Source organism: Achroia grisella, unplaced genomic scaffold (genome assembly GCF_030625045.1).
Source record: "Achroia grisella isolate CSIRO2021 unplaced genomic scaffold, CSIRO_AGI_Agris_v1 utg69856, whole genome shotgun sequence".
Classification (NCBI taxonomy): domain Eukaryota; kingdom Metazoa; phylum Arthropoda; class Insecta; order Lepidoptera; family Pyralidae; genus Achroia; species Achroia grisella.
The window spans coordinates 48,912-74,333 of NW_026712998.1; the positions used below are offsets into that span (position 1 = coordinate 48,912).

At 32.3% G+C, this 25,422-nt stretch overlaps 1 protein-coding gene across 1 annotated transcript in view; it reads left to right on the forward strand.

The window, feature by feature from the left end:
- LOC131850064 (protein spinster-like) overlaps nucleotides 1–25,422 on the forward strand; it is a 30,121-nt gene that overhangs the window by 3,722 nt on the left and 977 nt on the right. Inside the window, exons 2-7 of the mRNA XM_059200218.1 lie at nucleotides 19,344–19,540; nucleotides 20,709–20,860; nucleotides 21,153–21,353; nucleotides 22,416–22,547; nucleotides 23,043–23,304; nucleotides 25,060–25,158. Coding sequence (XP_059056201.1) covers nucleotides 19,344–19,540; nucleotides 20,709–20,860; nucleotides 21,153–21,353; nucleotides 22,416–22,547; nucleotides 23,043–23,304; nucleotides 25,060–25,158 — 1,043 coding nt within the window. The remainder of the gene's footprint in view (nucleotides 1–19,343; nucleotides 19,541–20,708; nucleotides 20,861–21,152; nucleotides 21,354–22,415; nucleotides 22,548–23,042; nucleotides 23,305–25,059; nucleotides 25,159–25,422) is intronic.

The window sequence follows — 25,422 nt, forward strand, 5'->3', positions numbered from 1 at the left end:
GGTACACTATTAACATTTTAAAATTTAAATTTTAGATTACTTATTCCGTTAAATTTTAGATGTTCGCAGATGCACTTCCGATGGTTGTGAGTTCGATTCCTCACGTTGCAAATTATTCATGAATATGATGTTTTTAGGTCTGGGTGTTTACTGTGGTGTAATGTATTTACAAAAAATCTAAGTATTTATATCAGTTGTCTAGTACTCATAACACAAGCTACGCTTGCCGTGGGATTAGATGGCATTGTGTTTATTGTTCAGGTGTTATTTATTTATATATGGTACATTTTCTTACCCTTACATTTATTTATTCCAGATTAAAATATAATGTAAACAAGACAACAAATACAGTATTATACGCATACTTTGTAGTTTGTTGCACATTAAGAATACGCATAGGAAAGTAATAAATGAATGCATTACATCAATAAATCTTTATTAATGAAAGCTGAACTCTCAGAAGGGGTCGACGTCACGTAATCACAGTACTAATCTCCTCTGTCTACTCACGTGCGTGGGCCCGTAGTCACTTATTTATTGTTCACTGCACTCAATATCCCCTTATAAATAAAAGGAAAATGTATAAGCGAAATGGGTTGGCAAGTATGTATTATAAAGTGAAACATTGTGCTGTGATAATGCATTGGAAACTAACTTATAATAATAATTTTTAAGTAATGTTCATATATATTTCTCTGTGTTTATGTGTGTGTTAAAATATATATGTGTGTCATTACAGAGTTATGACAATAAATAGATAGATAGAATATATTTTATTTGTAACACACAGTAAAGAAAAAGGCATAAACAATATATTAAAGGACAACATGTATAGTTACAATAAGGCGGCCTTATTGCTGAAAGCAATCTTTTCAAGGCAACCTTAGGGAAACGGATTGAAAAATGAACAGGTAGATATATGCGGAAAAGAGAGAAAACTAAAAAGTAACAAACCAATAATGATGATGAAGGAAAATAATAATAAGTATAATATGAATTAAAATTTATGTAAACAAAATGTTTATCTTATGTAATTAAACATTTGTTTAAAAATTATCATGCGAGGTCTTTATTTATATACCCGACCTCGCCTGATAATTTTTAAAAATCTCTCCCTAAGTTCTAATACTCGTATAAGTTACAGTAGTAGAACGTACGGGTACACTAGTTATAGTAATAAAATAAAATTAAAATGTAAGCATGTATTGTGATCAATATTGTCGTAATCTTATAGTTTTTGCTTAGAGCTGCGGTAATAAAGTTGCTCTCCCCAAAGAGAAATCATCAACTTACCACCGCGGTAACAAACCCTTAAGCGTTATCTAGATTAAAATCTTCATGAACTCCATGTCATTATATTGCATTTGGAATTAGGTAATATGCAAAAAAAAATATGTGTTCCTTTTTTTAAACAAATTTGCAAAAAACCTGTACAGTTCCAGTTTTTAATTAAAACCTCAGCTATTCAGTTGCATGTACTACGATATTTTTTACTAGTATAGATTATGAATAACATACAGAATTTACATTTCATTTGGAACATGACAATTAGTATTTTCTGTGCATGACTTTTTAATAAATACATGTAACATACACAATTATTATCAGATTAGGATATTAGCGGTAAGTATTTTATCAAATAGAATCTCTAGCATAAATTGTATGCGTACGAAATTCCAATAAAACACGACAATCGGTAGTTATGTACTTCAATTAATTGTTTTTGCTATTTTTTTTATAATTCTCAGCTAAATAATGTTCCTATTGTTGGTGAACAAGTATGCATTAGTCTTTAGAGTCCCTTTTCAGATTTTATTAACAAGCAGCACGTAAATATTCTAAATATTATGTCTAAGTTACTATAATATGTATATTATATATTATACATATGTAATTAAATTTATATCGATATTACGTGCATGTGATTAAGAACAAATATCTTCGCTAATATTTAAGACAATTATAATTTTATAGGGAAGTACCAAGTACCTACCTATACTACATATATTGTTATACGCCACACACGCTCGAATAATACTATTGGGTTATGACAAAAAGGTGCTTGAAAATAGTTAAGTCATCTTAATAAAAAAATACGGGCGATCAATTTTAATAGTATGTCAGGCAGTGGGTTCTTAAAATGCGTAGTCATCACTATGGTGACATGGTGAAGTGGAAATAAACCGGTCAAATACGGGTCGCATTATGTTTTCTAACGTTTAGTGCTAAAGAGTAAGTTGAAGAATATCAGACGTTAATAACTTGAACCTTAGTGAACATAATAGATACATTTTTTGTTCGTACTCATTTTTTTTATTATATATAATAGATAAGTATATAAAATTTTCCATTAATATTTAGGTAACTACACTATAAAAATTGTTATCGTGTTTTGTAGATATCTACTTCCACAGATACTTTACACCTACTCCGTGGCCGTTAGATATGTAGCCTGAAGATAAATATTTGTAATGTATATAATCGTTTTCTCATAAAATAGTGTAAGGAACCTATTACAATAGTGATCTAGATGTTCCTATTTTGTTCAATACAAATCTGTCGCAGTAATAATCTATGCGCAACGATTAAATGAAATGTAAAACTTGGTTCAACGCGCCCTTTTATAATTTTCTACCGCGCCACGTGCCTCCTAGTAATGGGTTAGTGTAGGGAAGGGCATATTGTCTAACAAAATAGTAGCCAATGAATAAATAAGTACACAACCGTTCCCACACTGGCGCGGGCCCGAACCCGAACTCTGGACGCACCACAAAATAACCGGCCCACGCTCACACCCCTCAGGGACGTGCCATCCGTTACCCATATTCATATAGTCATGTATTTAATAGGAAACATGGACATCGTTGTCGGCATTTTCATTTTCATTTGTACAGTACGCGGTGCAGGTTAATACAGATAAATATGAATATGCAATGGGATTACAAATTTTACTTTCGTTTTAAATAAAATACGATAATGACCATGTTACTATTATTAAAAATTCCGCAGCATGGAGTGTATTCTTTCACCATAAAGGTCAGTGGCCACTTCCCATTATTTGGTAGACGTAAAACAATTTTTATTGACTAGGACAAAACAGGTAACTAAAGGAATTTCATTACAAGATTTGGAGAATTTATGCGTTTTTTGACAAGAATTAAAATATTTTTATATTGTTGCGTCACTAACGTAACTTTATTTTTCTCTACGTATAAGTTGAAATTAATTATTGCTAAAATTACGTACAACGGCAATATAAGGAATCTAATGGCTAACTATCTATTAACTAAGGTATTTGGTACATTTATAGAGTTCTATTGCTAGTTTAAATCAACACAATTAAAGTTATAGTAATTTCAAATGACATGTAATCAAACGCATCGCTAAAACTAATTGCAAAGTTTGAAGAGTATGTAATCATAAAACAAGTACATTGGACTAGTGACAATATTTCCTTTTCAATATTCAATGTGCATCTCTCCAACTGCCCACTCTTATCATCTCTTATACCCCCTTAATGTGAACTCATCTGTGTGTAAAGTGTTATGTCTATGAGCATAATATATCACAGGAGATCAAATGGGATCAGTGGTTGTATGGGGTTGCCTCATCACAAAACACACTGCTGCGAACAGGATTAAAGGATTCACTGCTATGGTATAGTGTAGTATAATCCTCTCCTGTATCAGGTGCCGTTGACATTTGGTATTTTAAAATGCGTTTCCCTCAAGACCCTATATGCCGGGTTCTCAGTTCGACGTTATCTCAACGATAAAATAAAACAACCGTCGCTGGTTTGAACCATTGTTTTGGACTCTGACTTCAGTCTATAGTTTACATATTTTCGTGTGGGTGGTCCAGACTTTGTTAACTACTTTTATATCACACGACACACGACGAGTGTATTAGGTGTCGATATTTTAACATAATTCAATGTTTATAAATATTACTCAAAGATAGTCTTGAAAGTTTTAAGCGAATTAGAACGTAATAATGATAAGATAAAATACCTATTAAAATAGATTTTTTATGATATATTAGAATAAAAAAAATATTTATATTGATTTTTAAGTATAATATTAACTAATATAGGCTTGCATAAATATTTTTAATTAAAAAAAAAATTGGCTTTTTCATGTAACTTTTACAACGTTAACATTCATTTCACTAAGAATTGCTTAGGTAGATGAAAGGCTACGTGTTCAATGTCTCCTTCAAAGGTAAAACAGTATATGTAATGTATATATTACATATATGTTAAATGCGTCCATAATGTTCAGATTAGCTATAACACTGATGCTTTTATATCGTTCAAGTGATTCGATGCAGCTGCATGCAGTAAGGTGGGGCTTATCGAAATATCTCAGAGTGCGCCGCTGCAGCTCTTCTTAAGAGCCCATTGAGACAGCACTTGTGTCCAATTAGTTCCACCAGCAAATTATGAAATGATAAGTTAAAACACGAAATATATAATTTGTAATCCATTCTCATGTTTACGTTAAAATTAATATCGCAATTTGTAATATATCAGTGGGAGACTTCACAAAGTTGTCTACGTGAATACCACGGTTTTATATATTTTTGTTGTCAGTAGCTTGCTTCAAATATAATTATTGAAGCAATTGCTTAATGGACCTAAATGAAATAAAAAAAATATTGTGTAATAAGACGAAAGTCTTACTTTTATCAAAGTCAGTCGAGCTCAAACAGTCACGTTTGAATTATTTAGATAGTCACTAGTCACTAATTGATAATTAAGAAATGGAACACAAAACCGTGTACTTATGTTTCTCATATAATCTATGTAGGTAAACTTTTGGAAAAGTTATTTTTTGTAATTTTATTACTGGTATAGCGACGAGGCCTAAATGGTCGCGGGAAAATCTGTAGAAAGTACAAAGATACCTGTACGATTTTTTTACGTTAACTAAGTAATCTAATAAGGTGGCGTAATTTTAAAATTTTAAATCAAATACGATTCTCGTGAAAACTAACCTGAGGTTGTCGTTGCGTAACGTTTGAAGGAAATTGTGTCGTTATTTGATATACGTGGGTATCTAAATGGTGTACAATGTACATATTTCACTTAACTGTAGATATGGTTCTATGGTTAGTGATAATATACACTTGTATCAATTTGAGTGGCAATAAACTCACCGGCAGCGTCGTGTAGTCGGTAATGGTTTGTCTACAGCGGCTTTGGTTTGTTCAAAAGAATGAGGTTGACGCACCCGGTATTGGCCTAAAATAATTACTGCATCGTTCTTCAGTTTCGTAATGTATTTTAGATATATATACTTCCGGCATACGCAAACTGTACTGAACATTACCACAGATTTATATTAACGCCAACAATTGTCTATTAATTATTACAAACCATTATTACAAATGCTATACAAATAAAAAAACGTACAAATGCTTTAGTTATATATACTACTTTAATTTCTATACTGCAATCGTTTGAGTGGTAAAAAAATGTTATCGTATTCTGATAAGCATTTTTGCTTCACTTGTCACAAGTACTCGTTTTTTGTTTGTCTAGAAGTTGACGATATCGTAAATTCGCGTAAACTTAGACCCGTGAGAAAATACTATTTTTATTATTACTTTTATGTTATAATAGTACATCATAACTATATATTATGTGAATGGTAAAAATTATAGATAACGTGAGCGTCTTGTGATTTCCTTTCATGTGTGTTTGTTATATTTTTTGCATCAACGGATGGCGCCATAGATAGATAACATCCCATTAAGATGGCTCTGGTATTTATCCCGTAAATATTTCATTTTTTATATATTATGTTCGGTATTCAAAATCACAGGTTAAAAGTAAACCAAACTTTTCGTTGTTCTGCTTTCTTTTGTCTTTCTCTTTCTTCAAATCGCGTCCTATTTTACGGTATCTATCTCTTTTTGTATTCTCTTTTAAGTTTTATAGTATCTACATATGAAACACCGGAAGCTTTTTTAAGAGGGTTATAAAAATACAACATGAGAGTTATTCATATGCATCACTTCGATGGTTTAGGTAGCGTTATTGGTGTTTTTTTAGTCTATTGAATTTGTTAACGATGCCTTTCAATATATTTATTACAACTTCTAAAATTTATGATAACAATGCAACATAATAATAGAATTTACAAGTAATACTCTGATGTTCAAGTGACAATGGATAATACTGTAAATTAAATCATAATAATAATGTATATTAAAGAAAAAAAAAAGGAAATAAGTTGCTTGTATTACCGCATTTAACGGTCTTGGTTGTTTAGAGGTTTACCATACCGCCTTCTGATAGTTCCAGGTTTGATCCCATTCCGCGCACGATACAAATAATTGTATTTGACTATGGTTGTCAGTATTGGTCTGAGTATTTCAATATATATTATGGATGCATTTACAAAAAAATGTGTTTAATTATATCTATCAGAGCTTCTGTTATGGGTAGTAGTACCCTTACTACCCATAACACAAGCTCTGCTTACCTTGGGACTAGATGGCGCCGTCTGAATAGTGCTGGATTATCATTATAATATTAGTTACTAATTAGGCACATGAATAAATATAATCCCGTACTAGTTATTGATAACAGCAGCCAATTTAACCAATTTTTAAATGACGTATATGAATTACTTTATTTTTAAAGTATGTTGTGAAATAGCGTTACTTGTCAAATACATATTTTCAAAATTAAAATATGGTGTTCTATTGTTAGAAAATGTTAAATTGTTAAATAAGTGACTGACTATAGTCATTAATTATATCATTAACAAATCATGTAATAGCTTGTGTGTGTGTAAGGAGTAGTATATTTTCCTGGAACGTCAGATTTTGCATTCGAAGAACTCAATGCATGTATTTTACGTACTATATCGCTTCAGATTATTTTCTAAAGTAACTCTTTCTTCCGCTCTCCCTGTTTGATAAGCTATCGGTTCTGAAACTCTACAATTTGGTATATAATAACACTAATTAATTTATTTTATTAATTTTGATATAAAGCATTAATAATTAGATAATTTTTTTATGTGGTTATTACCTAGTCTTAAAACATGCACCTTAAATTGTTATTATAAGCTAGGAAAATTCTTCTCTAAAATATAATGTATTTAATATTAGATGATCAATTCCTAAAGTCTAATGATTTAATTATTTTTAATAAACCATATTATATGTTATTATGCGTTGTATATTTAAGTTTTGGAACATTTACGTAAGTAGAGTCAGCTCCAAAATAATCATAAAGGACACAAATTAAATTGTTGTGTACTGTGAGAATAAAAAATAGCTGGTCTAAGTTATGACTAATATATTTTAATAATTATTTAATTTTAAATAATATATTTGAATCCTTCTTTCTTTGTAATAAATTAATTTTGCTGTGAACAACAATTCATTATTAGTATATAATATATGTAATAAAATACTGTAATGACTTTCATAGACAAGTGTTTAAAGGTGATTGTAGGATTTTCTTACCATTATGAGGCACACCACAAATATGCATTATGTACCGGTAATTAGTTATCTTCGCTAAATATTGTATTATCTATGACTGCATAGTTCCAAGATACGTTTTTCATACAGCTATCATAAAAGAACGTTCTCATAAGGTAGGAATTTAAAACCAAATGAGTTTGTAATTGTATTTCCTGTGCACGTAATTAAATCGTAAATTCGTAAGAAGCCGTAAACTGTCACTTCGACAATTATTCTAAATACGGCTAGATGAATTAGCATTAAATTATACAGAATGTTTAATTTCGGAATATCATATAAGTAAGCTACAGACAGCTTAGGAATATACTCCCAAAGGAAATAAATAATTATTATTGTCAATATTTTTCAATACGCCTTGTTATATTTAATATTGTCGTTTTATTATCTAGAGATTGCGTCTTACAATACAAAATATATGTATACACACTGACAGTGTTGCCGGCGCAGCTAGTGTATAATAAAATTCATTATTGGATCAGAAGTTGTATCTGTAACTTTTAAATATAGAATCAATTAGATGGTTGATGAAATGTGCGCAATTCGTGACCTACGTCAATCTATGTACCTACGTCATGTTCGTCATCTTTAAACACAGCATCGTTACGGTTTAGATATGTAGATTACGCAGTTATCAGGCTCTATCTATCACTTACTTAAAATACCTACTAAAGATTTAATATCAGATTTAAAATTCTCGTCAAGTAAACGTCACATTGTTTAAACACGAGAAAATTGGTTAAATTTGACAACAAGAGTAGGTGATACCTTTATTAGAATTAGTCAAGTTACTAAATATAGGATCACCTCTTCTTTGTATGAGGTCATATCGAATGTATAGGCCTTCTTTAAATGGTTGGCCGTGGATGAAGTCATAGATATAACTTGTAGAAAATAAATAATTTTGACCCGTGATTGACTAGAAGAATAGGCAAGAAACTAGACTACGAACGTACAGCCTTATTACAGTAGGTATACGTACAGCAATATTATTTTAACATACTTTTATAGTTAATTATAATTTAAATAGGAAATACCATTCGGATATAACAGCATAAAAGCGTTATTACCTCATTGACAATTTGATGTATTGGTTCGCCGGCCGCGGACGTGGTCGAATTATAGTATTAATGTTACTATAATTATATAATAGTTATTGTTCATTTTATATATGGTTTTAGATTATTTCAGATAATTTATTTATACATTTTCACATTATATATTTTTATTTTATATAAAATATATTGTTTGATACTTTTAGTTCTCTATAACTTTATAAATATATTTATTCAGAAATAGCTGTAATTGATTTAAGAATGCTCTTTTAAATTTTACATACGTGTACCTACATGATTGGATGCACTCAATGTTGAAACCAATGTTGATGACGGATTGGAATGTGAAATTACTATTGAATTGTACATTTGCCACGTATCGTAGTTCCATATATATCCACATTACGTGCTTATTGAATTAAACGTTAAGGCAATATATTTATTTGATTTGTTCTCGATAGCATATCACGATTATATTAGTATATACACATAACCGGTTTGCTTTGTAATCAATATTCAGATTATATTCAAGAGCAGTCCTGCTGGAATTTTACTGGGTTCAGTTTATCTATGTTTTCTATAATTCCATGTGTTTTATTAGGTAATAGCTCCAAATAGCGAATGCGTCAATGTTGAATGAGATAAAGATAGTCTATGACCTTCTCTGTTACAAGCGTTATGGCTATGCCAAATTACACGATGATTGGTTAAATCGTAAGGCGTGAAAGCTTAATAATCAAACAAATATAATTTTGTATTAATAACTACTTATACATGTCAAACTGTATACTGTCGTATATGGTTTGTAGAAATATATATCACCCATTATTATTTTTTCATATGAAAGATAGCCTATGTTCGTCCTCGTGCTACAATCTATCTTCACAGCAAATTTCACCAAGATCCGATTAGCCTTTTAAGTGAGAAAAGGTAACAAACAGACACACTACAATATTAATACAGATATCAGAAAAATATATATTAACAGTCTATACAGAAGTTGTCAATAAAGAAAGTTACGTAATATAGTTCTGACATACTTTTGTTTTTGTCTGGGTACAATGTATCCCATTTACACGCTTGGCAGACGCTGTGATTCTAAATACATGAATTATAAATAGATTTAACATACGGTTGTTGCCAATCGCAAATTATATAAATAGTACTTAATTTGATGACAATGCACATAGCTGATTTATTAATAACTAATAACTTTTGATTTATTAATAACTAATAACTGAAATAAATTTTTCACAAATAACACAATAAATGTATTTAGTTTATTGTTAAATTATAGTAGAAAGGTAAAATCAAAGTCCTATTTATCTAATCTATGACTGCAGCGTAAACATAATATGGTTTTTTTTTTGCTATTTAGAAATTATATTTACTGCAGATGTAACATTCCACATTTCAGCTAGAATAATTGTATCCATCGTAACTTTCCACCGCCTCTTGAATTAATTTGATTTATTAATCGGAGTTTTCATTACCGTGTTAGATTAATATATAATTAGATTAACAGTCAGATTTATTTTTTATTGTATTAAATTCGAAGCCACGCTTCTTTTCAGCCGCAACTTTTCAGTCCTATTCATGGCATTACCAAGCAGTCTGTTTTTCGAGAGTCTAAAATATAATACATTTATACTTGTAGTAAAAAATGGATAGCAGATTTAGATTGACCGTGTAGTCTCTTGATATATTTTTTTAAAGTATGATTTGTTTGAAGTCCGTTAATGGATTATTTTTGTCGCGCATTGTTACTAAGAAAGTTATTAATTTATTACATTGTCAAGCACGCGACAGTTGTCGTAGATGTATCAAACTATCAAAGATATGAATGTATTGTTAAACAATATTTGCTCTCTATTCGTTACATTCATTTGAAAATATAACTATTTGCTTTTCTGACAATGACTAATAAAAATTAAAAAAAAAAATAATACTTTGTATTACAACTTCTAGAAAAATCTTGAAATGAAAGTTGAGCGACTGTGATAACTATGTCATATAGTAGTTTATATAGTTTATATATATATAGTCATATATAGCAATTATAATTGCCTTTAAATTACTTTTCTTAAAGATAAAATGCTGGATATATACATTGTATACTGTATGTTGTATGTTGTAAAAACGTAGGTAGTTGAAAAAACTACTGAAACCACTGACAACAACATAAAGCAAACTGCTTTCCATTATAGCCAGTATAACTTTAATATAATCTGTGTTCAGTTCCACTAAGTAATATATCAGCAACAATTAAATTGGGAACTTTAAAATAACATAAGAAAATGTAGTAAGAATAATCCAATCCGTATATTATTTAACCTTTATGTCGGATTATAATCGAAGATGCAAAAATGCTCGTGTACGACCCTTATATTATACGTAGAATAATGTGGTGTACTGTGTATTTACATTTGCAGTTCTCCCAACTTTATTAAACCCCTGGGGTTATCCGTCATCAACAGAAATCAACCCCTTTTGTAGGAAATTTCTCGGGCGTATGTCCAATTTAATTCCTTTTCAAGTGTGATTATATCTAGAGAAGTCTCATTAGTTTCTGTGATTGACGCTGTGAATAAGACAATAATAACACAATCGATACGCGACCCTGATGATAATAATATACTAGGGTGCCTGATATATAATGTTAAACTGTGTTCTACATAGAAACCTATCGTATCGAATCCGTAACAGTACTTGTTGCGTGGTTAAGAAAAACTGTCCCGTGAAACAGACGACCACTTTGTTTTGTACTATGCTCTTACTATTTAATATTTGGTTATATTTATAGACAAATGGAATGCGTTATATTGGGTTATCCCGTAACATGTTATCCTTATATACTCGTAATTTATTTAAGAATTTAATAAATTTTAGTTCGTAATTATGTAATATTTGTTAGGATAGGTTAAGCAAATGACAAGCAAGTAGATAATAAATCGTTTTACACTCTTGTGAAGGCTGTGCAATATTTACATGTCTTTCAACTAGGTGTCCTACTTGTCGTACTGAACATGCAGAGGCTTGGCCTTGCTTATTGTTAAGCTGCAGTTGTCATTGCTAATGAGGTTCTTTAATTAATATTTAACTAATTATGCCATAGGAATTTAGACATTTTTACAAGGTTACAAAGATTATGTCTAAGTTTGTTTTATGAAACAAACAATTTTGCCACGCAATGTCCATATGTATTTAACAGACTGTCAAAGAGGGCGTTCTTAATTTATTTTAGTATCTGCAAAATGAACGTGTTTGATTGATTCTTTTTGCAATACTTTTACTAACGTGATAGTTTTTTAATAATATACATATATTAAAAAACTATCAAGTTAGTAAAAGTATTGCAAATATATATATAATAAAATAACATTTGTCGCTTTGGCTGTTCTTATATGGAACAAAATGAAAATAAATGTACTAACAATATTATTCTTAATATTGTCAGTTTTGTCCACAGAATATATTGTAAAATCTAGTTTTATGGATTCAGGGCATAGAATATATAATTATTCTGTTCGTATTCACGGTTACATTAGGTCAGGACAAATCCTGCCGAAGCAACAGACAAAGAATATGTGGAGTTGGTAGTTATTCCTATATGAAAACTTGAGTTCTTGTAACATTTGCAGCTTCATTAGTGTTGTATGATGCTTTTCTCTTATATCTATTTTATATGACTAAGTCCCATTCTAGGTAAAATTGGGGTCTGCTAATATAACGTACTTAACGTAATTAATAAGAATTATGAATTTTATTCACATAACAGACGTGAAGAGTAAATACCGTATCGCATTGGCATTGTTAACATACGATACGACCCGCTGCCATTATGTTTCGCGCCACAATCGCTTCTTTGCTGATTGGTTGACGCCAGTGGCGTGATGTTATACGAAATCGGTGGAGGTATGTACCTTTGCCGTGTGATTGATTGCGTTCGCATTCACGTCATCAACTTACGACTGTGCTGCCGACAAGCCACGTGGTCGCTACGTAGTCACTAATTTAGTTGGAGTGACATTTAGATTTCAGTGGAATAATGGCATGGCGCCACGTCTTTATAGATATCTATTACTATTTGAAGTCCAGCAAAAATTACACAGAAGCCAGGCGAGAACTAAATTCTTTTAAATTAAATTCATTCGCACATAATCTACGGTATACAGACTTAATTCTAAAAGCATTAATTTTTATGCACCTATTTTTTGATAGTGTGAAAATTGGCTACGTTACATTTTTTTGTCTGTATGTTACGGTAATATAACTTGTCCTCAAATTAGATCATGACGAAATTTTAGAACTTATCTGCAATATTTTTGAGGATTGAGGGGACATCTATCAAATGGATGGTAAACTACATTTACCGTCCGACGCCCACTACACGAAGCATTCGGATGCAAATATTATTTTTATCGAGTAACTCTAAAGAGATATCCGTGAAATCTTTTTTTAAATATATTCAACTTGTCAAGGGCTTTTTATTAGCTTTTTCACCTTGTTACAAATTTAAATTAAATGAGTACAAAAATTTATAAACTATTGTATCCTAGGAACTTAATTATCTGAGATTAAAAGACACACTTATCGATATCTTATAGTTATAGATTTAAGAGTGTAATCTACGTTAGTCACCTTGCAAGTGAGTACATTCACTGCAATGTATGGATCTTATTTCTTATTTCCTACCTTTTTACTTTCACCGGCACTTCGCTCTCTTAGGTAGGTACCCACTAATTCACTTCACAGCTTTCTTTTTATAAAGCGCTGAGTTCAATACCGCAGTATATATTATATTAGGACAGGTGCCTGCTCATATGCCTAATATATTTAATTTTTATATTAATATAAAACATTTTTTTCTATTATAATATCTATTGATATTTTTCTATTATAATGTCAAAATTATCCTCTCCTCTGATACATCCAACCCTTCTCTAGAACCAGAATTTATTTTTATTAATGTTGATTTCTTGCACTCTAAAACTCTTCTAGGCGTTTTTTATAGTCCCTCGTCCTCCATTGATTATTTCTCTTTCCTTGAAAACACCCTAGAAAGTCTTATAAAGGATATCCCCCTCCTTTAATCATACCATTCTTATGGGCGATTTTAATACATGTTTACTGAAAAACGACCACCGGGCCAACCGCCTCATGTGTCTTGCTAATTCATGTAACCTAAGTATTCTTCCTTCACAGCCGACTCACTTCTTTCCAAACTGCAATCCTTCTCTTTTAGATCTTATGTTTGTCTCCTCCCTTAATCATGTAACTAGGCATGGTCAGTGTCCTGCAGATGCGTTCTCCTACCACAATCTCATTTATCTTTCCTACAAAATCCGACCTCCTAAACCTAAACACAAAGTTATAATGCGGCGTAGTTTTGGTAGTATTGATCAGACAAAATTGCGTAACGATGCATCTGTCACGGACTGGGAATCTGTTCACAAAGCAACGTCTGTGGATGACCAAATTCATTTGTTTAACTCAGTTTTGCTGGAACTTTACGACCGACATGCACCCGTTCGACCAGTACGAGTTAAACATCTTCCTGCTCCCTGGTTGACTGATGAGATTAAAGCTCTTCAGGTTAAAAAGAATAAGGCCAAGGCTAAATTTAGATCCAATCCTGATAAATATCGTGAATATTACATTGAAGCAAGGAATCTCTGCAATAGGGCTTGTAGGCATGCACAACGTCGCCACATTCACAAATCTGTAGAGAACGGTGATCCAGCTAAGGTCTGGAAATTTCTCAGAACATTGGGAGTTGGGAAAGCTCAAAATTCCGCTAAATGTGATATTGACTTCGAAAGCCTTAACAGGCATTTCTGCTCTTCCGTTGGTTTTGACAACAATGACAAATTAAGCACAATCAATATTCTTTCCAATTTATCAACTCCTGATATATCTTCCTTTTCTTTTACTCAATTTTCCGATTGTGATGTTAAGAGAAATATACTTGCTATATCGTCGAATGCCATGGGAAATGATAATGTCAGTCGTGCTATGATTGTTCCCATCCTTGATATTATCCTACCGACCATTACTTTTATCTTCAACTATTCCATATCATCAGCCTTCTTCCCGACTTCCTGGAAAGATGCGCATATAATTCCTCTATCCAAAACCAAAAACCCTCTGAGTTTTTCAGATTATCGACCTATTTCCATTCTTCCATTCCTTTCTAAAGTCCTAGAAAGGCTTGTCCATAAACAAATTTACAATTTCCTTTACACAAATAATCTTCTAAATCCCCTCCAATCTGGTTTCCGCCCCGGTCATAGCACGACTACTGCTCTAATCAAGATCACCGATGACATTCGACTTGGTATGGATAAATCGCAGCTGACACTACTAACGCTATTGGATTTTAGTAATGCATTCAATACCGTAGATTTCGACATCTTACTCAGTTTGCTACGTTCTCTTAACATATCTCCAACGGTGATTGATTGGTTTCGAACTTACCTGTATGGGCGTCGGCAGCGTATTCGTATCGATGATATCAGTTCATCCTGGTGCACAACGACTGCGGGCGTACCTCAGGGTGGCGTATTATCTCCTCTTCTTTTCGCTTTATTTATAAATTCTATCACCCTTCATCTTCGTTCATCCTACCACCTATATGCAGATGACCTACAAATTTACTCACATGCTGCTCTGTGTAATATTACCGATGCTGTTCGCGATATAAATCTTGACCTCGCATATATCTCTGACTGGAGTAAAGCTTATGGCCTTTTACTGAATCCAAAAAAAACACAGTGCATGATTATCGGAAGTCCATATTATTTATCTAAATTAGACTTGAATAGTCTTCCACCAGTCTCCTTTAATGGTCACGACATAGAATACTGCGTTCAGATAAAAAATCTTGGGATTCATTTTGACGAAACCTTGTCCTGGTCGCATCAAATATCACAGCTGAGTCGGAAAATGTTTGGTGCTATCGGAAGCATTAATAGGTTACGGTACTTCCTGCCAGTTGACACCAAGACTGCGCTCGCACATACCCTATTACTTCCAATCCTAGATTATGCGGATTCCTGCTATGTAAATCTCACTGAAGAGCAATTAAATAAACTTGAGCGACTCCAAAATATGTGCATACGATTCATTTTTGGTCTCCGTAAGTATGACCACATTTCCAATTTTCGCAGTCAACTCAAGTGGCTTCCCATTCGTCTTCGCAGGAATTTTCATATTTTATCCCTCCTTTACTCTATTCTTTTCCACCCCTCCACCCCTGAATATCTAAAAACCAAGTTCCAATTTCATATTAAATCCCCCGGTTCTGCTTTGCGTAGTACCAGAAGCCTATGTTTGACGATCCCTGCTCACTCCTCCACATATTATTCCAACTCCTTCACTGTCCAAGCCATTCGCCTCTGGAACTCTCTACCACTCTCCATTCGATCAGCTCAAACACATGCATCATTTAAAAATAGACTAAGATCTCATTATCTCTCTTCATAGTACATTTTTTTATTTTATTTTATTTTTCTCATTTCTTCCAATATGTAGTATATATGTATGTATATATGTAGGTTTATATATTTATCCCTAATGTAAGTATGTATATCTAGTAGTATAATAAATAGTGTCTTATGTGTGCCACCTACCCTATTCTATGTACATAAGTCCTCTCTTCTAGGTTGTCAGTAAGAGATTGCATTTAGCGATAAGACCGCCTTTTGTTATTTTTTACTATTTACTGTTTTTTCTCATTATTTTATGTGTACACAATAAAGAGTTTTATTGTTATTATTATTATTATAGATTTTATAATAATAGCAAAAAATCTGTAATTGGGATTAGGGTAATGATAATACAAAAGACAAGGTTCAAGTAATTATCAATACCATGTATTGTCTCTGCGGATAGGACATAGAATATATCGTTATAGGTACGCTACTACGAAGTATTGTTATATAATTTTCGGATGAGACATAAGTTTACCTGCGTACGACAAAATTGTAAATAAGAGGTTATTTAATGTTTATGACGGTGCAGAATACATTCAATGAAATTGTGATGCAACTATGTATATATGTACTCAATACACATACGTAGAATTTGTTGTGTTTTTAAAAAAAATCAATTCGTTTGTCGACTGTGAAGTTTGAACCCTACATTGTATATTTATAAATAAAAATATTATTACTATCATTATGTCACTTGACGGTAATCCCTTACTTTGGTAACAACATAAATAAATAATAAGTATAATTAAAGAAAAATCTATATAGGATCGCTATAAGAAATATTAAAACAGTTTCAACGTTTTTTTTATTAGTAAAAACATTTTCTATTTATACAACGGCTATTCTACAATATGTGTATAGGTATAAAATGGATACATTCTATTTATTCATATAAAAAAAATAATAAAAGCACTTAAACATAGATTGAATGCAAGCTGGGGATTCAACAAATAACAGAGAAGCAAACAATGGGGACTGAGTAATAAAAGATATGATTTATAGAGGTGTCAAATTGATAGGACATGGGGCTTTATGAGTAGGGAACGTTTTCAATATAATGTTATTTTTAGATGAGATGGTTAACTATTTTTAAAGCATTTTATGAAATGAATTTGTTAAAAAACTGTTGTATTTGAATATGTGAGATAACGTGCTTATACTTTCTGTTGAGTCTTATTAATAAGCAATAATACTTTTTATTATATATAATTACTGTACCTTTATAACGATATATAAATTGATAGGTATCTAATATTATTGTTATTACATACTTACATGTTATTGGATAGGTTCGCACGTGATTTGGAAAGCACTAATAGTAGACGAGCTCGATAACAGAATTGCACAATATTAGAGTACTACTTTGACTGAACGTTGATGAATGAATAAAGAAATTCATTAACTGAATAGATTGTAGTGTATTTATGACTGTGAAATTATACCTATGTAGCTATTTTAAGTAAAAGAGTAAGTATTATATAGAAATTAAATAAAGGCGTCGTAAGACTTGTGCAAAATAAAGTAGTTGGTAATAGGCATAATAAACGTAGTGGCTTGTCATTTAATGTCCTTAAAGATACTCGTATTATAAAAATATATTATATATTTTTGACGGCCTGGGTTGTCTTGCGATTTAGCACATAGCCTTACTTCCGATGGTCGCGGGTTCGATTCCTCGCATGACACAAACATTTTGTATTCATGAGTATGTTTATTTGTGTTGGTCTGGGTGTTTTCCATGTTTAATATGTATATATTTACGATAAATAAATATATATTTCTATTTGTATCAGTTATTTAGTACCCATAACACAAGCTTTAGCTAGCTTAACTTGGCTCTACTCTAGATGGCGATGTGTGAATTGTCCTAAGATTATTATTATTATATATAGGTTATTTTAGGTTGGCTTGCACTCCAATATAATACATACCGGATACAAAAAAAATCAACAGGTACAAGTATGTTTACACGTCCGTGTAGTATGGTTATCTATAATAATAAACAAATGACCTAATTCCGATAATAATTAGCAATAAAGTTTTGTAATTAAGTATAAGTATACTTAATAGCCATATTTTTATATTGGAATATTTTTTTACTTTTTATCGTATGACGGCAAGGTGTGATATTTGCAAACCGCACCTTTGCTCACATTGCTTTGGCAAATATTTTCTTATCGATATTTTCGTAGTAACATTTTAGGGTACACCGACCTAAAACTCTTATGGTGCGATTTAGATATAGCGCTATATTTAGAAACTACTATTTGAAATAATAGTTTTCGAATTTTCATCTGTTATTTATTCAAAAGTGTACCTCTTTAGTTCAACTTTTTGCATTATTACTTTAGTTTAGATACACACCTACCTATGACTTATTTGGCACCGGCTCAAATTAGTAATTAGCATATGAGGCTAACTAGTTCTATTTTTAGATTTAGATATTCTCAAATAAAATTTATTCTTTATTTTTGTTAGTCATGCGTTATTAAAAACTTAATAATGACTAACATTACGTTAACTAACAAAAAATTCTCCGTGTTAACATCGTCTACATTTTTTTACTTATTTGAAGAGTATTAAAATAAGAACGCACGTCTTTTTTAGTATAACTATTTGCCAGTGTGTCCTTTATTTAGAACGTAGAATTATGGTCAGTACCTACTTGTAGCATCTTATTGCATGATGATGTGATACAGTGAAAAGCTCCGGACATAGTAAACTGGTTGAAGTAATCTTGTACCTACTTGGCAAATGTGCGGACATTCACATTCCCAAGGCCATTTTTTACACGGCGTTGTTCGTTTGTTTTACCTAACAAGCACTAAACTAAGACGTTTTACAATTCATATTAGCTTAGAGCTCAGGCACACAAGATTATAATATCTAAGTATCGAACCAAGTAATTTTCTAACAGTGCAGACTAAACAGAATGTATGGAACATTTTAATATATAAAACACCGTATAAAAATATAACCATAAATGAAGTATAAAAAAATCTTTGTAAGTTATAATTTATAAATAAAAAATAACATTTCTATTGTTTCAAAAGACAACAATCATAGCCAAGTTGCTAATTAGTTATTACTATTAATAATGTTATTCTAATATCAATAATAATACCTACTATTAAATTTTTCGTTTACAAAAACACGTTTATACAAATAACATATTATTATTACAATTTCATATGCACTTTATATATAATTGACACCAAACAAAAAAATACATTGGCAACACTAAATCACAACTGTCTTGGCTGAATCTATATGAATGATTTCTTATAATTTTCAGGTGTGCTGGGTGACGTTAAAAAAGAATTTGGCATCGGCGATGACAGTGCCGGACTCCTTCAGACTGTTTTTGTGGTGGCGTACATGGTGTTCGCGCCAATATTCGGTTACCTCGGGGATAGGCAATCGAGACGCGCCATCATGGCGTTTGGGGTCGGACTCTGGTGCATCACCACATTTATCGGATCCTTCGTTACTGTTAGTATTTGCTAATATTTTATTTATTAATGTTTACAGTATTTGTGATTCCGTTATATAGAAAATCTATTTATTAAAACATATTTTTAAATTAGTAATTTATTTAAAATTTTAACTTTAAAATAAATTATAAATAAATAAATAACCCTGGACAATTGACACAGCGCTATCTAGTCACACGGTAAGCAGAGCTTGTGTTATGGGTACTAGACAACTGTTATAAATACTTAGATATATTTTTTGTTAATACATACATAATATACATAGAAAACACCCAGACCGGTACTAACAATCATACTCATGAATACTATTGTTTGCACCGTGTGTGGAATCGATCCCGCGACCATCGGAAGTAAAGCGGTGTGCTCAACTGCTAGACCACCGAGGCTGTCAAATTTATAAATAAATAGTACACAATTACAATACAGTTAATATATCTTGTCATTTGTGACTCTAATCAAAAAATATAAATATGGCCTATTAGTTATATTTTAGTATATCTGTAAGTACTACGTTAATAAGAGGTAAATATAAGTATATATCAAAACATTAGCATACCTAAATACATTCTTATTCTATTAATAAACATAATATAATAATACTATAACGTATATTTGATTGCGTAGGGGGTAAACCATAAAATCCATATAACAATAGTAAGGATATTTGATGTTTTTCCTCTTGAATGTATGCATAATTATAACATCTAACATTATATTTTCTTATTCACTATGAACCAAATTTATTGAGCAGTATACAATCATTGAAGCAATTCGAATAATTGTTTCACTTGCTTACACATTTTTGCAGCGCAAAGCATTGCTCAAATTTAAGCGGTAGTATGTATAAATTATCATATAAGAATATTGTTTTCAACAAAAATGAACCAACTCCAAACACAAATAGTAAACAATAAATTTTCGACGAGTCATTGAATTCATACCTGTAGAGCTATTCTTTATTGAGTCTTTGTATGGTGATAAATTATAATACACATACATTATACATATTATGCCGTAATCTGTTCTTTGTCATGGTTCATAATTCATATTATACATAATACATATTATGCTGTAATACTTGACTCCTAATACAAATATGGTTTACCTTGTTAGAATATCCCAAGATTATTAAAAAAAGCTTTAATAATATTATAATAAATTTTCAGAACTTCAAGTTATTTGCTTTCTTCCGGGGCCTAGTCGGCATCGGTGAGGCGTCATACTCGACTATAGCACCCACCATCATAAGTGACTTATTTGTCGGCAACATACGTTCCAAGATGCTAGCACTTTTCTACTTCGCCATCCCGGTTGGCAGGTAACATACATATTTCATTTAATACACTTTAAATATATATATAGAAGTTTGAGAAATGTGTCAATAACTATTGGTCTTGTTCATTTCTAATGTCAGTACTGGTCATGGTTGTAAATCTTAAAACATTTGTTCTCGTATGAAGAAATCAAAAATCTCGTAGCTCTTTAACATTATCATATCACCGATTTCTGAATGGCTAAATACGACGCTTGATACGAAGGGTGATAATGTTCTACTGAAAACCAAAAACATCCTATGTTTGGCATCCCTGATTCTGGTTAATCTTTTTCAGTGGTATGGGATATATTGTGGGCTCATTGGCGGGGGCCGCGGCCGGCAATTGGCGATGGGGTTTACGTGTGACTCCATTTATGGGTGTTGTGGCAGTGGCACTTATCTTATGGGTAATGATAGATCCCGAACGTGGCCAAGCTGAAGACAGTCAAATAAGACCGACTTCCTACAGAGATGATATACGAGCGCTTGTCAAAAAGTAAGTTTCTTAAATTAATATAATAATGAGTTATTCATTCATTTACAAAAAATATAATAATAATATACTTAATTATACATTACATGAATAAAAAAATGGAATTATAACTTTAAAAGCCAATTGCTGCTTAATTTAAACATATGTTAAAATAAATTTTACATAAAAATTGTTTTCAATTAAGACACAGTTGATAGTGAAATGATTTGGTCTACTCTTGAGTCTAATCTCAATTTTGATTTCAATCCAGCCTAATGTGTGTGTCTGTACTTTTGAAATTAAAATAATGGATAACAATGTCACTTAGTTGTTTCATTAAACATGGCATATGGAATTAGTACGTTTTCAGTGGAATGGCGCAATCCAATATCAACCTGAATCTTTGAATTAGTTTCCAGATTAGATCTGCGGAGTTTGGCACAGACAATGTAAAGTAGTCCGTGACAAACTAAAGTCTAAAGTGTATTGGGAGTATTTAGGAGTCAAACGTACATTAGGTATACATATTGCGTATCGTTAAAAATTATATAATGAAATTTAACGTCATATCATAAAATAACAATGTCAGTATTGTTTGTGTTGTTTTTGTATGTTGTGTAATATGAATATGTAAACAGAAAAATATGATGGCAAGATTGTTTTTGTAGTTGACGATGCCTTACGATAATACGTATTAACTACTTTAGAGTGGAATAGTTGAAAAATAATCTTTTATTCAAAAAGACTTAATTTTAAACGCTATTGAAAACTCAATTTTATAATATACTATTTATTCGGAATACAGTTTAATCAATTACAATGAGCAAGAAACATGCCTATTGACGTTTTAACTTTACATTGTTAAGTCGAAATTTCTATTATACGAACTATCAAACAGCATGAATATATAAGTCAAAATGTTAAATGTATAACACCCGTTTAGTAACAAAATAAATCAGACGTAGTGCGATCACTACCCGACCATTTCCTACAAGCAGCACCCGTTCATGAGTAAATCATATGATTCGTCATTAAACTTTGAAAACAATAATCTCTTAAGACTTATTAAATATGTTTTCTTTACAGTCGGTCTTTCATGCTTTCGACGCTCGCGTTCACATGCGTAGCGTTCGTAACAGGCGCCCTCGCGTGGTGGGGACCCCAATTCATATATCTAGGGCTCACCTTGCAACCCGACGTCGATATCACTATAGAGAGGTGAGTTAGATTTCATTGGTAGCAAAAAACAAATCGGTACTCCTCAGATTTATGTCCATTAAATAATAAGTAAGAATGTATTTATTGAGCATGTATGTATGTGTGTTCATAAAAATATACAGTTATAATTCAATTGAATCTATGCCAGTTTTTTACGTGGTTTTCGTCTCCAGTATAATACTATACCTCGGTAGTATTGGTATTACATTGATCTTTGTATATTTATATAACCAATAAAAGTATTGATAAAATATAAGTATCCATGACTGTCTGAGTATTTCCATAAACGATAATAACTGCACTTTGTCACATATTTATTACACATTGTCTAGATAACATGTAATAAATTAGGATCTTTAACCAGAGTTCATCGATCGATCGCCTACTAGTCTATCCAGTTAGGAATGCGAGAGACTGAGACTCGACATAGGGCACAATACGAACACAATAAAAGCAGAGTACAAGTAGTATTGTATGAAATTTGCAATGGAACAGCGTATCGTACAAGTTCGGGCTGGTGGGTATGTCGGCGGGCGCGATGGGCGTGCCGCTGGGCTCCGCGCTCGCGCAGCGGCTGCGGCCGCGCCTGCTCGACTGCGACCCGCTCATCTGCGGGTTCGCGCTGCTCGCGTCCGCGCCGCTCGTCTACTTCGGCCTCATCACTATCTCGGCGCACGTAGCGCTCACCTACGTACTGATATTCGCCGGGATGGTCACGCTCAATCTCACGTGGTCCATCGTCGCCGATATCGTTCTGGTGAGCGCTCTCTGTCTGGTTATGCTCGCATGTGTGATAACGCGACAGGGCTGCTCACAAATATATGTAGTAAATGGATTTTTATTTACGCATGCTAGAAGTAAATGATTAAAACTGAAGTGCAAGAAGTGTTGCGGATTACTAGTGCGAGCATTACATTCACGAACAGAAATCGGTCACCGGCTCGAATCGTCGCAAGAAATATATTCCGATGAGATAGACATGTAAACTTTCGAGTCACATTAATCGTCAATACCATAGGCCGCAGAATCATCCCATTATGCCGCTAATATATTTTAGAGAATGCCGCTTACGCTATCGACATACGATTTTTATTTTATTTCACTTTATTCACTTTATAATATAAAAAACTATATATATAAAGAGAGCATGCGAAAGGCTACGCAGGACGCATTCGCCTGTCGAACGGAAAGAAACTAAACGCATAAATGTATGCATGTACGATGTGGCGAGACTGACGAGGCGATTGTTGCACGAAGGTTGTCGCTAATCTTCGGCGTGGTGACGATGATGTCGGGGGTGACGGGCGTGCCGCTGGGCACGTGGCTGGGCGCGACCCTTCAGAAGCGGTTCCCGCGCGCACACCCCCTCGTCTGCGGCGCTGGCCTGCTGCTGTCCGCGCCCGCCATCGGTCTCGGCATGCTCCTCACCGAGGCCTATTTCTACACGCCCTTCGTCCTCATCTTCATAGGCCAAGTCGCTTTGAATCTCAACTGGGCAATAGTGGCCGATATGTCACTGGTAAGAAATGTGTTCCGCGGTCTTGCTTCTGGTCGACTGTTAGCTTTTTTCAAAGGCTAATCGCAACTAGAAGTGGGAAAATGGATTTTTTTTATTATTTATAGTTGTTTTGGCATGTGGTGCATGATTTTATTTTTTATTATTTTTCCTATACTGTATGTATTTATATTGGGCTTGTATTGCTGTGTATATAATAGAGATGTAGATTTGAAATCAGTCACTCATTACCTAGACTATTATCATTGTTCAGTATTGTCTGGTTGTAAACATTGTTTCTCGAAAGTATAATAAACTATCTCATTGGAATTTGGTAATTTAATACTTGTATATTTTTCTTGTAAGACATTCGACGCCATTGACCTGATTTCAAATCTTGAAACAGCGACATCTATTAGCATGTATTCTAAATACTTACTTGCAATTGTTTTATCATGATATTTAAATACCTCATTATTTCACTAGATGGCGTAAATAACATAATTTGAAAGTATGTTTATAATGAGAATTAGAAGGTTGATACCAAATTATGATGATAATATAACAGTAAACTCAAGTATACTCGAAGATAAGATTTCGATATATTACTTTTATTCAAATTTTTATTTCTAATATCAGTTCATACATCATAATGTATGAACTGATATTAGAAATAAAAATGCAAGTCATGAAGTGAATAAATAGCTAGAATAATCTTTTGGTGTTAATTATAAATGCTTGCTCATTTTGTACTGAATGTTTGTTTGAAACGCTATTAGGTGATAACTATTCACTTTCTAAACATTGCTAAAATTGTCATTTCCTAAGACCTTTGGTTAAAAATTAAAAAAAAGGTATATAATATAATTTTTACACAGCATTGATTGACACCTACCTGGGGCATACAGCATTTTATTTTAGTATCTATATTGTAGAATCTAGTTAAATTAGTGGTATTATTAGTAACTAACGTATCGTAATATGTGGTGCCTAAGTCTGCATTTATTGGTATTTCAGTATGTTGTTATCCCGCCTCGACGCTCTACTGCGGAGGCGTTCCAGATTCTCATATCACACATGTTCGGTGATGCTGGTAGTCCTTACTTGGTTGGAGTGGTGAGTACATTTAATCGTATTCAAGTCGTCTTATAAATAATACCAATTACTAGACTGTCTTGTCTACCAGGCTTCCTGCTTAAAGTACCTAATAATTAGTTTTAAAAAACGAGAGTGGTAATGAAGCAAAAATGGCCCACCTCTGACAGCATCAGGGGCCATCGCTCGCGCGTTACCTGTCCTTATAACATTATAAAGTTACATTGGTACTACTATCCAATTATTTATTAATAATTAACCTACAGAATATATTATTAAAAATAA